The sequence below is a fragment of the Lepus europaeus genome, chromosome 1, assembly GCF_033115175.1.
Source record: "Lepus europaeus isolate LE1 chromosome 1, mLepTim1.pri, whole genome shotgun sequence".
Lineage (NCBI taxonomy): Eukaryota > Metazoa > Chordata > Mammalia > Lagomorpha > Leporidae > Lepus > Lepus europaeus.
The window spans coordinates 26330775-26343104 of NC_084827.1; the positions used below are offsets into that span (position 1 = coordinate 26330775).

A 12330-nucleotide genomic window follows, 5' to 3' on the forward strand; every position below is an offset into this window, starting at 1 on the left:
TCTATAACTCTGCCTTTCATATAAATAAATAAATATTTAAATATATATACATCATGAAAGAAATAATATATAAAACTATGAAAAGGGAACAAGCAGATTTGGAAAGGTGCCATGTAGAACTTCAGTAACCAAAAAACAAAAAGTCAATGAGATTAGAATCTTATTAGGGGAAATTCCTAATATAATCAATAGCAGGCTATGATTTATAATATAAGGAAATTACTTAATTATCTGCAGGGACAAATGAATAAACATAAAGTATAAACAGGTTAGAAGATACAGGAGAAAAAAATCCAAAGGTGTAGGATTATTTCTGATAGGATTTGAAGAATAAAAAGGAAAAATGGACAGAAGCAAAATGTAAAAACATGATGTGAAAGATTCTAAGATTTATATAGTCATAAAGTATCACATACCATAAAGTAGATGCAGAGATTCTCAACAAAATACTAGCAATTTGAATCCAAAACCACATCAAAAAGGTCATACATGTGGGATTTATCCCAGGAATGCAAGGGTGGTTTAACATTTGCACATCAGTAACTGTCATAAATCACAGCAACAGAATGAACAACAAAACCTGTATCTCAGTAGATAGAGAGAAAGTTGGATAAGATTCAACACTCCTTCATGATTAAAAAAAAAAAACCCTCCACAAGTTAGATATAGAGAGAATACCTCAAAATTATAAAGACTGTCCATGACAAATCAATAGCCAGTCATATGGAATGGAGAAAAGCTGAAAGTATTTCCCCTCAGATCTGGAACAAGACAAGGATGTCCACTTTCCCCACCCTTATTTAGTATAGTACTGGAATTTTAGCAAGAGCAGTTAGGGCGGAGAAAGAATGAAAGAGCATCAAAATTGGAAAAGAGGGAGTTAAATTATCCATGTTTACATAAGACCTTTTAGGAAAAACATAAAGGCTCCACCAAAAAGCTGTTAGAATTGATAAACCAATTCAGTAAAGTTGCAAAATAAACAACAACAAAAAAAGTAGCTTTTTTATACACTAATGATCTCACTGAAAGAGAATTAAGAAAGAAACCCCATTCTCAGTAGCCACAAAAAATCAAATATTTATGAATAAATTTAACCAAAGAAGGGAAAGATCTATGTAATGAAAATTATCAAATATTGATGAAAGAAATCATCAAGAACACAAAAAAATGGAAAGATGTTCCTTGCTCATGGATTGGAAGAATCAATATCATTAAAATGTCTATACTACTTAAACAATCTATGGATTTGATGCAATCTCTATCAAAATACCAATAACATTCATTGCAAAATCAGAAAAAATTCATATGGAATCACAAAAGACCCAGAATAGCCAAAGTGATCCTAAGCAAGAAAAATTGAGTTGGACGCTTCACAATACCCAATTTCATAATATACTGCAAAACTATAGTAATTAAAACCGCATGGTGCTGGCATAAAAACTGCTAATTAGATCAGTGGAACAGATTTCTTCCAACAAGTGGTGCTGCCAAAATTGGAAGTATATATGCAGAAGAATGAAATTAGATCCATACCACTTACCACATATAAAAATCAGCTCAAGATGGATCAGAGACCTAAATTTAAGACCTGAGACTATGAAGTTGCTAGAAGAAAATGTAGGGAAAGTAATCTAAGACATTGGAGTAAGGGATGCCTTCTTGGGCAAGACCACCAAAGTTCATGCTACAAAAACAAAACTAAACAAATGGGATTATATCAAACTCAGAATCTGCACAGCAAAAGTAACTTATGATCAGTAGAGTGAAGTGACATCCAACAGAATGGGAAAAAATATTTGTGAATTACCTATCCAACAAAAAATTAATATCCAGAATATATCAACAACTTAAAATACTCAATAATAATAAAAACCAATATAATTGCTTTCAGCCTTTTGGCTAAGATCAAGTGTAGAAATGGGTAAAGGACCTCAATAGGCAGTTCCCAGAGGAAATACAAATGTCCAAGAAGTATATGAAAAAAAATGCTCAATGTTACTAGCCATCAAGGAAATGCAAATCAAAGCCACAATATCACCCCACCCCTATCAGAATGGCTAATATCCAAAATACAGACAGTAACAAATTCTGGAGAGAGTGTGGAGAAAGGAGAACACTTATACACTGTTGGTGGGAATATAAATTAGTGCAGCCACTGTGGAAAAGAGTATTGAAATTTCTTAAAAAGAAAAAAAAAAAAGCCTAGAAATAGACTTGCCATATGATCCAGCAATTCCACTGTGATCCAGCAATCCCACTGCTAAAGGAATATACCCAAAAAACATGAAGACATTGTATTAAAGAGATACCTGCCCTGGGTGTTTATAGCAACACTGTTCACAATAGCCAAAATTTAGAATCTACCAAGGTGTCCATCATCAGATGAATGGAATAATATTCAACTATAAAAAATAAAATTCCACCATTTTCATCAATGTGGATGCAACTGGAAAACATGTTGAGTGAAATAAGCTGGACACAAATACCATATGTTCTTCTTATATGCAGGAGCTAAATTTTTTTTAAAACCAAAAAATTAAAAGAAAAAATAAAAAGAAATGCCTGTGTGTATATCAATATTGCTGCAAATACAGTTTTGTGCAACTTTGTTTTATACTTTTGTCAAGCCAGTGGTTAAGAATATTAAACTACTATAGTTTTAATGGCCTGTGATTACTATAGAATTTACTGTAAATGAATGAAATGGCCATTTTCCATTGTTTATAACTGTTGTCTATATTTCCACTAAACTAGGGTCTTTTTTGTTTTTTACTTGTTAAAATAATTTGGTGATTGATTATGGCCTTGTCTAAATAAGATCGGAGTTGGTGAACTCAAGAGGCTTCCATAGCCTTAGCAGCTCATGACAAGAGCCTCGGGTGATTACTGACGTCATAAATAAGAGTGTCAATTGTTAAATCAACAACAGGAGTCACTGTGCACTTACTCCCCATGTAGGATCTCTGTCCTTAATTGTTGTACTATGGAAATTAACAATAAAACTAGTCTTCAAACAGTACTTTATACTTTGTGTATCTGTGTGGGTGCAAACTGTTGAAATCTTTACCTAGTATATACTAAGTTGATCTTCTGTATATAAAGATAATTAAAAATGGATACTGCAGTCTTGAGGCAAAATCTCTTCTCTAGGAAACCCCAGATTTTCCTCGTGAGACCTGCAGCATGCCAAGTCAGCTGGTTGTAGAGTCAGTCATATCTACAGAATACTTCACAGCAACACCCAGATTCTTGTTTGATTAAATTACCGTGTTACTGCCTAAGCCGGATTGGCAGGTCATGCATAAATAGACCACAGGACCTACTTTCAGATGGCTTTGCAGACAGTCTGCACCAGTTCCCATTCCTTGACAAGTCTGTGAGAACCTGCATTGCTTCACATGCTCCCCAATATGGTGAGGAAGGTTGCATCCAGAACTGTGCAGTGTAACCGCCCTAACAGTCATGTTCACCACTCTGTGCCTTTCAAAGCCAGAAATGCAGAATCAGCTGCTTCCCTCATGCGACAGAATATAAGTCTTTTTTTTTTTAAAGTAACAGGGTGGGCATTTGGCCTAGCAGCTGAGGTGCTGGTTGGGATGTCCACATTCTGTATCAGACTGCCTGCCTGGGAAGGAGTCCCGGCTATGCTCCTGATTCCACCTTCCTGCTGATGCAAACTTTGGAAGGCAGCAGTGATGACGCGAGTACCTGAGTCCTTGCCACCCCTGTGGGAGACCTGGATTGAGTTCTGGGCTCTAATGAGTGAACCACCAGATAGGAGCTTGCTTGCTCACTCTCTCCTCTCTCCCCCTCCCTCCCTCCTTTCCCTGAAAGAAAGAACAACAAAAACAAAAAATATGAATCTCTTCTTTCCACAAAAACAGCAAGTTGATTTCTCCACCATAGACATTCACTTCCTCAGAGCCATTTTCCAGCCTGGGTTACAAAGAACGGATCGAAAAATAAAAGAGGGAGTAGTCATCCTTTGTTTATATTTCTAGTATGTATTCTGGATTTCCCTTGTTGATCTCTGCTTTTTTTTTTATGTTTCTGATGTCAGTTCTTTGTTGAACATGTTTTATACATCCTCATAATCTGGGATTTGCCCTTGTTACTTGCCTTATGGTGCCCTTTAATGAAGAGAATTTCTTAATTTTAATGTAATCTGTATCATTGCTTTACATAATTAGTTCTGTAATTCTGTGGGGTCCACTTGAATTCATCATTGTCTATTGTCTGTGTTTCCTTAGTTACATTTTGTGTTTTCAAAAGAAAATAATAAACATCAGCCATACTGTTTTCCATTCAATTCTGTGTCATAGAATACTTTGCAATTTGGATATTTATTAATCCACAAAGAATTCTTTCCTCCTGCTGGGAAAAGCACCTCAGTTCCTTATAAGATTTTCTAAGAGTATATCTATGGTAGCATTCCATACTCTTTGCCGCGTATCTATGTGAGTTCTCAGGCCAAGAGAGTGATGGTACTTTCTGACTGTAGCCAAAGCATTTTGTCCAAAGATGGACTGGTGACTCAAGCAAGGACAACCAGGATGATGACTGCACAGCTTTTGACATCAAGGCCCTAGCACTAGAAAACGTTGCCGAGGCCAGCATAGGAGGGTCTTGGTGCTGGTGGTGTCACCAGTGACATAAAACTTACTCCAGCCTACCCTTTTTGTGACTTTGGTTACAAAGAACAAGTTAAATTAAGATCATTTTTACTTTGTTTAGAAGTCTTGAAATCAGTGTACATGGAAATGTTGCTGTGTGCAGCATGGCAGGTTGTCATGTTAACCTGGAAGAGGGACAGTGTTGCATTGATTAAGGAAACAGACTCAGATGAGAGATTTTAACGTGGGGAAACCAGAGGACAGTCTGTCCACTGCCAAAGGTGGAGGCAGAGGCAGAGGTCCAGATGTCTGGTTACTCCAAGTTTTTATTATGAACGGTGATATGAATGATTTATCATAAAAAATGTGCAATTTTGTGAAAGCAGGACTTCATGATGAAGGAGTTTAAACATAGTGAAACAGGGAACAAGGGGGAATTTCAGTGCTCGCAGGAAGGACTTGTTTGCTTTGAAGCTAGGATTAAGAAAACAATCAGAATGTGGAAGAACCTTAATGGGGACTAATGATTAACTGGGGCCACTGTCCGGCTGTCCCACTTCTGTTTACCAGAGCCCACAGCATTTCCTTAGCTGCTTCAGCATCACGTCAAATGACCTTTGCTATTAACATAACTTGACTGATCACCTTTGCAATCTGTCCAGGCGTGCCTTCAGCAGATTTCAGGCCATGTGGTGCTCCCCTACAAATGTGATTCTGTGATTATGTAAATTTGGAAATGCTGCTAATCTGTCTCCCTCTTGATATGTTAGCATATTAGAGGACAAAGGAAACCCTCAAGTCAAAGATTGTTCAAAGTTTGTTCAGCCTGATGATTACAAACTTAATTTTAACATGAATGCTTGGCCAGCAAATGATTGATTTGGGATATGCCAATTCCTAGGCATTTAAGAACTGCAATTGACAAGTGAAAGTTGTTTTGACTTTTAAGCTAGGTTTGGGAAAATGCCAAAATTTAATAATTTATTTGCAAATTGTGTTCCCTTTGGGAAAAATTTTCTGAAAAAGAAACACCTAAAATTTAAATTTGATGATGAATTTATGAATTTAATGTGAATTTAATCTGAAAACTGTTCTTTTCCTGAGCAGGTGAGCCAGTACACCTTTGCTATGTGCAGTTATAGAGAAAAAAAATCAGAACCACAAGAACTAATGCAGCTTGAGGGATACACTGTAGATTATACAGATCCACACCCAGGTAATTTTAAGTTTAATCATTTTTCCTGCCATGCATGAAATTCTTAGAAATAGTCTGTTTCTTTTCAGTATTTCAAACTCCACTATATGAATAGGATGCATATATTTCCTAAATACTTGGATAAGACTATGAGGTTCAGTTTATGTGGTTTTGAGGGATGTTATTTTTAGCCACAATTCATCATCTAAAATATGTAAAAGTTACTGTGATTCAAAAAATATAGGCAAAGTACTATTAATGCTTACAGAAAGTTATTTATTGGAAAATAAAAATTACAACAGAAATAGGGAAGGAAAGGCAAATGAATTATTATATATTGTATTTTGCTAATTTTCTCCTCAATCACATATTCTTGTACTTCTCTCCCTCTCTCCATATTAATGCAAATTGAACATTCCTAATCTGGAATCTGAAATGCTCTAAAATTTGTAACTTTTTCAGTGCCAGCATAACCCAAAAGTGCAAAATTCCATACCTGACCTCATGTGACAGGTTGCAGTCAAATACACGTGTACTAAAACTATTGTGTCAAATTAACATCAGGCTATGTGTTAGGTGTTTATGAAACATAACTAAATTTTGTGTCTAGATGGGGGTTCCACACATTAGATGATTTATATGTATATGCACATATTCCAAAATCTGGAAAAAAAAAATCCAAATTCAGAGATGTTTCCAGTCTCAAGCATTTCGTAAGGAATGCTCGACCTAAAGTAGAATAATGCTAAACATCTGATACCAAAAAATAGTGAATAAATGAAAATATGGATACTAGTGATATTAATATCAAAGGATTAAGAAGCCTAGAGATTAAGAAATATAAATAGAATTTACTGATTGGTCACTTAGGAATGGAAAATGGCATCTTCTTTGTGAAAGATAAAATATCGGACAGTGCAAGGTACCATTTTTGCCTTACAGGTATTTTTTGTGAGTGGCTGTGTGCCTCTTCCTTTTCTCCTGCATATAAAATGACACATGTGCCAACATTGAGACTGCTTTCTCTGACAAGAAGTTTCAGATTACGCTGTTCATTTCTGGGAAGCGTGTCTGTATGCCTTGTAGAATACTGCTGTCTCTTGGGATATTTGTCTTCCTAAACTGCTTTTAATTTCCAAAATGTTATGGAAACAAGCTTTTGGTCATTGTTTCCATTTAAATTTGTGGATTTGATCTTCAGCTAAACATCGTTCTAAACATTGAGCTGCTCATGTCAAATCCATTCTTTTCCATGAGGCCAGTTAGTGAATGAAACTAAAATCTGCCAATAGTGTACAATTGTAATGGTGCCTTTCTTCCTCTACAGGCCTACAGGGCGGTCAGATGTTTTTTAATGCTGTTAAAGAAGGAGATACTGTCATATTTGCCAGTGATGATGAACAGGATAGAATATTATGGGTTCAAGCCATGTACAGGGCTACAGGTCAATCATATAAGCCAGTTCCTGCCCTTCAAACTCAGAAGCTGAATCCTAAAGGAGGAAGTCTCCAAGCAGATGCTCAGTTATGTAAGTTTTGTTAAAAATAATCTGATTATCAATTAATAACTTTAATAAGATACAAAATTGAGACAAATTTGTGTGGTATAATAGTTTACATCATTAACTGATTCTTAATTAAATAAAAGTAGCTCATATTAGTAATCACGGCATCAGTTAAATAATTTTTCACACCGATCAGAGTAAATGATACGTATGCGTTTTAGTCATGACTTTGCCAAGCATTGAGATATTTCTAAGACTCTGAAGATTATAAGAAACTTCTCAAGAGAAAATGTATTTTAGTTTATTATAATTTTGACCTAGGTGTACTATAGAAACAGGAAAAGTATTTTGAAGTCAAATTTCCATTGATGGAGCTTCAAAATACAAAAATGAAAATTATTACTATCTAGAGTTCTTCTTAGTAGCCTAGAAGGAAAATAGGACTTTTCTGTTGATTTTTCAATATATAACAATTTATTTTTTAAATAAATACAACTTTAAGAACATAGTGATTCTTCACTATATCTGCCCCCCTCACCCACACTCCCAACGCTTTCCTTTTCTTTTTTTTCCATTTATTAAACTTTTATTTAATGAATATAAATTTCCAAAATACAGCTTATGGGTTACAATGGCTTCCCCCCTCCCATAACTTCCCTCCCACCCACAACCCTCCCCTTTCCCGCTCCCTCTCCCCTTCCAATCACATCAAGATCCATTTTCAATTCTCTTTATATACAGAAGATCAGTTTAATATATATTAGGTAAAGATTTCAACAGTTTACCCCCATATAGCAACACAAAGTGAAAAAAATACTGCCCAACCCTTTCCTTTTCTGTCTCCTATTCTCATTCTTATTTTTCACTAAGGTCTATTTTCATTAACTTTATACACATATGATCAACTATACTAAGTAAAGAGTTCCACAAATTGTATGAAAAAAAAAACAAAAAAACAACAAAAAAAAACCTGTTCCTCAACAGTCAAGACAATGGCTGTTGAAAGTCATCACATCTCAAAGTGTTAATTTCACTTCTACATATTGCCTTTTAGGTGCTCTAATTGTTATCACAGAAGCAACAATATTTTTCATTTTGGGACTGGCTTATTTCACTGTGATGTTGTCTAGTTTCATCTATTTTGTTGCAAACTACAGGATCTTTTTTTTTTTTTTTTTACCACTGTGTAGCATTACATGGTGTACATAACCCATAATTTCTTTATCCAATCTTCAGTTGATGTGCATTTGAGTTGATTCCATAACTTAGCTATTGTGAATTGAGCTGCAATAAACATGGGGGTGTAGATAAGACTTTCACATGCTGATTTCATTTCCCTTGGGTAAATTCCCAGAAGTGGGATAGCTAGATAATATGGTAGGTCTATATTCAGATTCTGAAGTGTCTATATACTGTCTTCCACAGTGGCTGTATGAGTTTACATTCCCACCAACAGTGGATTAGGGTACATTATTCCCCACATCCTCACCAGCATTTGTTGTTTGTTGATTTCTATATGAAAGCAATTCTAAGGGGGGTGAGGTAAAACTTCATTGTGGTTTTGATTTGCATTTCCTTTGTGGCTAGTGATCCTGAGCGCTTTTTCCTGTGTCTGTTGGCCATCTGGATTTCCTCTTTTGAGAATTACCTGTTTAAGTTCTTTGCCCATTTCTTGACTGAGTTATTTGTTTTATTCTTGAGTTTCTTGATCACTTTATTTATTCTAGTTATTAATCCATTATCAGTTGCATAGTTTGCAGATAATTTCTCCCATTCTTTCGGTAACCTCTTCACTTTGCTGAGTGTTTATTTTACAGTATAGAAGTTTTGCAATTAGATGTAATCTCATTTGTCAGTTTTGGCTTTGATTGCCTGTGCCTCTGGGGTCTTTTTCCAAGAATTCTTTGTCTGTGCCAATGTCTTGTAGAATTTCCCCAATGTTCTCTAATAATTTGATGATCTTGAGTCATAGATTTAGGTCCTTGATCCATTTTGAGTAGATTTTTTTTTTATTAGGTATAAGGTAGGGGTCTAGTTTCATACTTCTGAACATGAAGATCCAGCTTACGAAGCAAGATTTGTTGAGGAAACTGTCCTTTCTTCAAGGATTGATTTTAGCTCTTTGATCAAATATACGTTGGTAATATATGCATGGATTGACTTCTGGTGTTTCTGTTTTGTTATGCCATTGTTCTATCCATCTGTTTTTGCACCAGTACCAGGCTGTTTTGATTATAACTGCCCTTTATTATGTCTTGAAATCTGGTATTGTGATGCCTCCAACTGTTTGTTGTGTAAAATTGCTTTAGCTATTTGGAATCTCTTGTGTTTCCATATGAATTTAGCATCATTTTTTCTGTGAGAAGAATTTCCCTGGTGTTTTGATTGGTATCACATTGAATCTACAAATTGCTTTTAGTTGTATGGACATTTTGATGGTGTTGATTCTTCCAATCTATGAACATGGAAGATTTTTCCTGTGTGTGTGTGCCTTCTATTGCTTTCTTTTTTTAAAAGATTTATTTATTTATTTGAAAGAGTTACACAGAGAGAGGAGAGGCAGAAAGAGAGAGAGAGAGAGAGAGGTCTTCCATCCGATGGTTTACTCCCCAATTGGCCACAACGACTGGAGCTGCACCGATCCAAAGCCAGGAGCAAGGAGCTGCTTCTGGGTCTTCCACGTATATGCAGGGGCCCAAGGACTTGGGCCGTCTCCTGCTGCTTTCCCAGGCCATAGCAGAAAGCTGGATTGGAAGAGGAGCAGCTGGGACTAGAACCGGCACCCATATGGGATGCTGGCACTTCACGGCAGGATGTTAACACACTGTGCCACAGTGCTGGCCGCCTATTTCTTTCTTTAATGTTTTGTAATTTTCATCGTGGAGACATTTGATATCCTTGGTTAAATTTATCCCAAGGTATTGGGGGGGGGGGGTTGTAGCTGTTGTGAATGAGATTGATCTTAGAAGTTCTTTCTCAGCCATGTCATTGTCTGTGTATGCAAAGGCTATTGATCATTGTGTGCTGATTTTATGTCCTGCCACTTTACTAAACTCTTCTGTGATTTCCAATAGTGTCCTAGCTGAGTCCTTTGGATCCCATATATATAGAATCATGTCATCTGCAAATGGGGATAGTTTGACTTCCTCCTTCCAAATTTGTATCACTTTAATTTTTTTTTGACAGGCAGTTAGACAGTGAGAGAGAGAGACAGAGAGAAAGGTCTTTCTTTTTCCATTGGTTCACCCCCTGAAGTGGCCGCTACGGCCGGCACGTTGCGGCTGGCGTGCTGCACCTATCCGAAGCCAGGAGCTAGGTGTTTCCTCCTGGTCTCCCATGCAGGTGCAGGGCCCAAGGACCTGGGCCATCCTCCACTGTACTCCCCGGCCACAGCAGAGAGCTGGATTGGAAGAGGAGCAACCGGGACAGAATCTGGCGCCCCGACCGGAACTAGAACCTGGGTGCCAGCGCCGCAGGCGGAGGATTAGCCTAGTGAGCCGCGGTGCTAGCCATTTTTTTTTTTTCTTGTCTAATGGCTCTGGCTGAAACTTCCAGGACTATTTTGAATAGCAATTGTGAGAGTGGGCATCATTGTCTGGTTCCGGATCTCAGTGGGAAAGTTTCCAACTTTTCCCCATTCAGTAGGACACTGGCCATAGGTTTGCAATAAATTGTCTTGATTGTGTTGAGGAATATTCCTTCTATACCCAATTTCTTAGAGTTTTTTATCATGAAAGGGTGATATATTTTATCAAATGGTTTCTCTGCATCTATTGAGATAATCATATGGTTTTTGTTCTTCAGTTTGTTAATGTGATATATCACATTGATTGATTTGCATACCTGGGATAAATCCCACTTGGTCCAGGTGAATGATCTTTCTGATGTGTTACTGAATTTGATTGACTCGTATTTTGTTGAGGATTTTTGCATCTATATTCATCAGGGAAATTGGTCTGTAGTTCTCTTTCTCTGGTGTATATTTTTTAGGTTTAGGAATTAAGGTGGTACTGACTTCATAGAAGGAGTTTGGGAGGAATCCCTCTCTTTCAATTGTTTGTAATAACTTGTGAAGAACTGGAGTTAGTTCTTATTTAAATGTATGGTGGAATTCAGCAGTGAAGCCATCCTGTCTTGGGCTTTTCTTTGCTGGGAGGGTATTTACTACTAATTTAATTTTCATCTTGGTTATTGATCAGTTTACATTTTCTGTGTCTTCATGGCTCAGTTCAGGTAGAATGTATGGCTAAGAATTTATCCATTTCTTCTAGGTTTCCTAATTTGTTGGCATATAGCTCTTTGTAGTAATTTCTGATGATTCTTTTTATTTATGTGGTGTCTGTTGTTACATGTACTTTTTCACCTATAATTATATTGATTTGGGTCTTTTCCCTCTTTTTTTTTTGTTATTTGCACCAGTGGTGTGTATTTTGTTTACTTTTTCCAAAAACCTGTTTTTTGTTTTGCATATCTTTTATTTTTTTGTTTCAATTTTGTTTATTCTCTAATTTTAATTTTTCTTTTCTCCTATAAGTTTTGTGTTTGGTTTGCTGTTATTTTTCTAGGTCCTTGAGATGCATTGATAGCTCATTTATTTGGCACCTTTCCAATTTCTTGATGTAGGCACCAATTGCTATAAACTTTACTTTTAACACTGTTTTTGCTGTGTCCCATATGTTTGGATATGTTACATTGTTGTCTTCATTCATTTCCAGAATTTTTTTTGATTTCTCCCATGACCCACTGTTCATTCAGGAGCATGTTGTTCAGTCTCCACGTGTTTGCATGTGTTCTAGAGATTCTTGAGTTGTTGATTTACAGCTTCTTTCCATTGTGGTCAGAGAAAATGCATGGTTTGATTTTGATTTTTTTGAATTTGCTGAGACTTGCTTTATGGCCTACCATATGTTCTATCCTAGAGAAAGCTTCACGCACTGGTGAGGATGTGTGTTCTACCAATGTGGGGTAGAAAGTCCAGTAGATATCAGTTAGGTCCATTTGGTCTATAATGTCAG

General features: G+C 36.4%; 1 protein-coding gene across 5 annotated transcripts in view; it reads left to right on the top strand.

Annotated features, from left to right (window-relative positions):
• Nucleotides 1-12330, top strand: part of CADPS2 (calcium dependent secretion activator 2) — a 628355-nt gene that overhangs the window by 413129 nt on the left and 202896 nt on the right. For all 5 annotated transcript variants that reach the window (XM_062206262.1, XM_062205893.1, XM_062205984.1 and 2 more), the window contains exons 10-11: nt 5724-5832; nt 7139-7339. In XM_062206262.1, coding sequence (XP_062062246.1) covers nt 5724-5832; nt 7139-7339 — 310 coding nt within the window. The remainder of the gene's footprint in view (nt 1-5723; nt 5833-7138; nt 7340-12330) is intronic.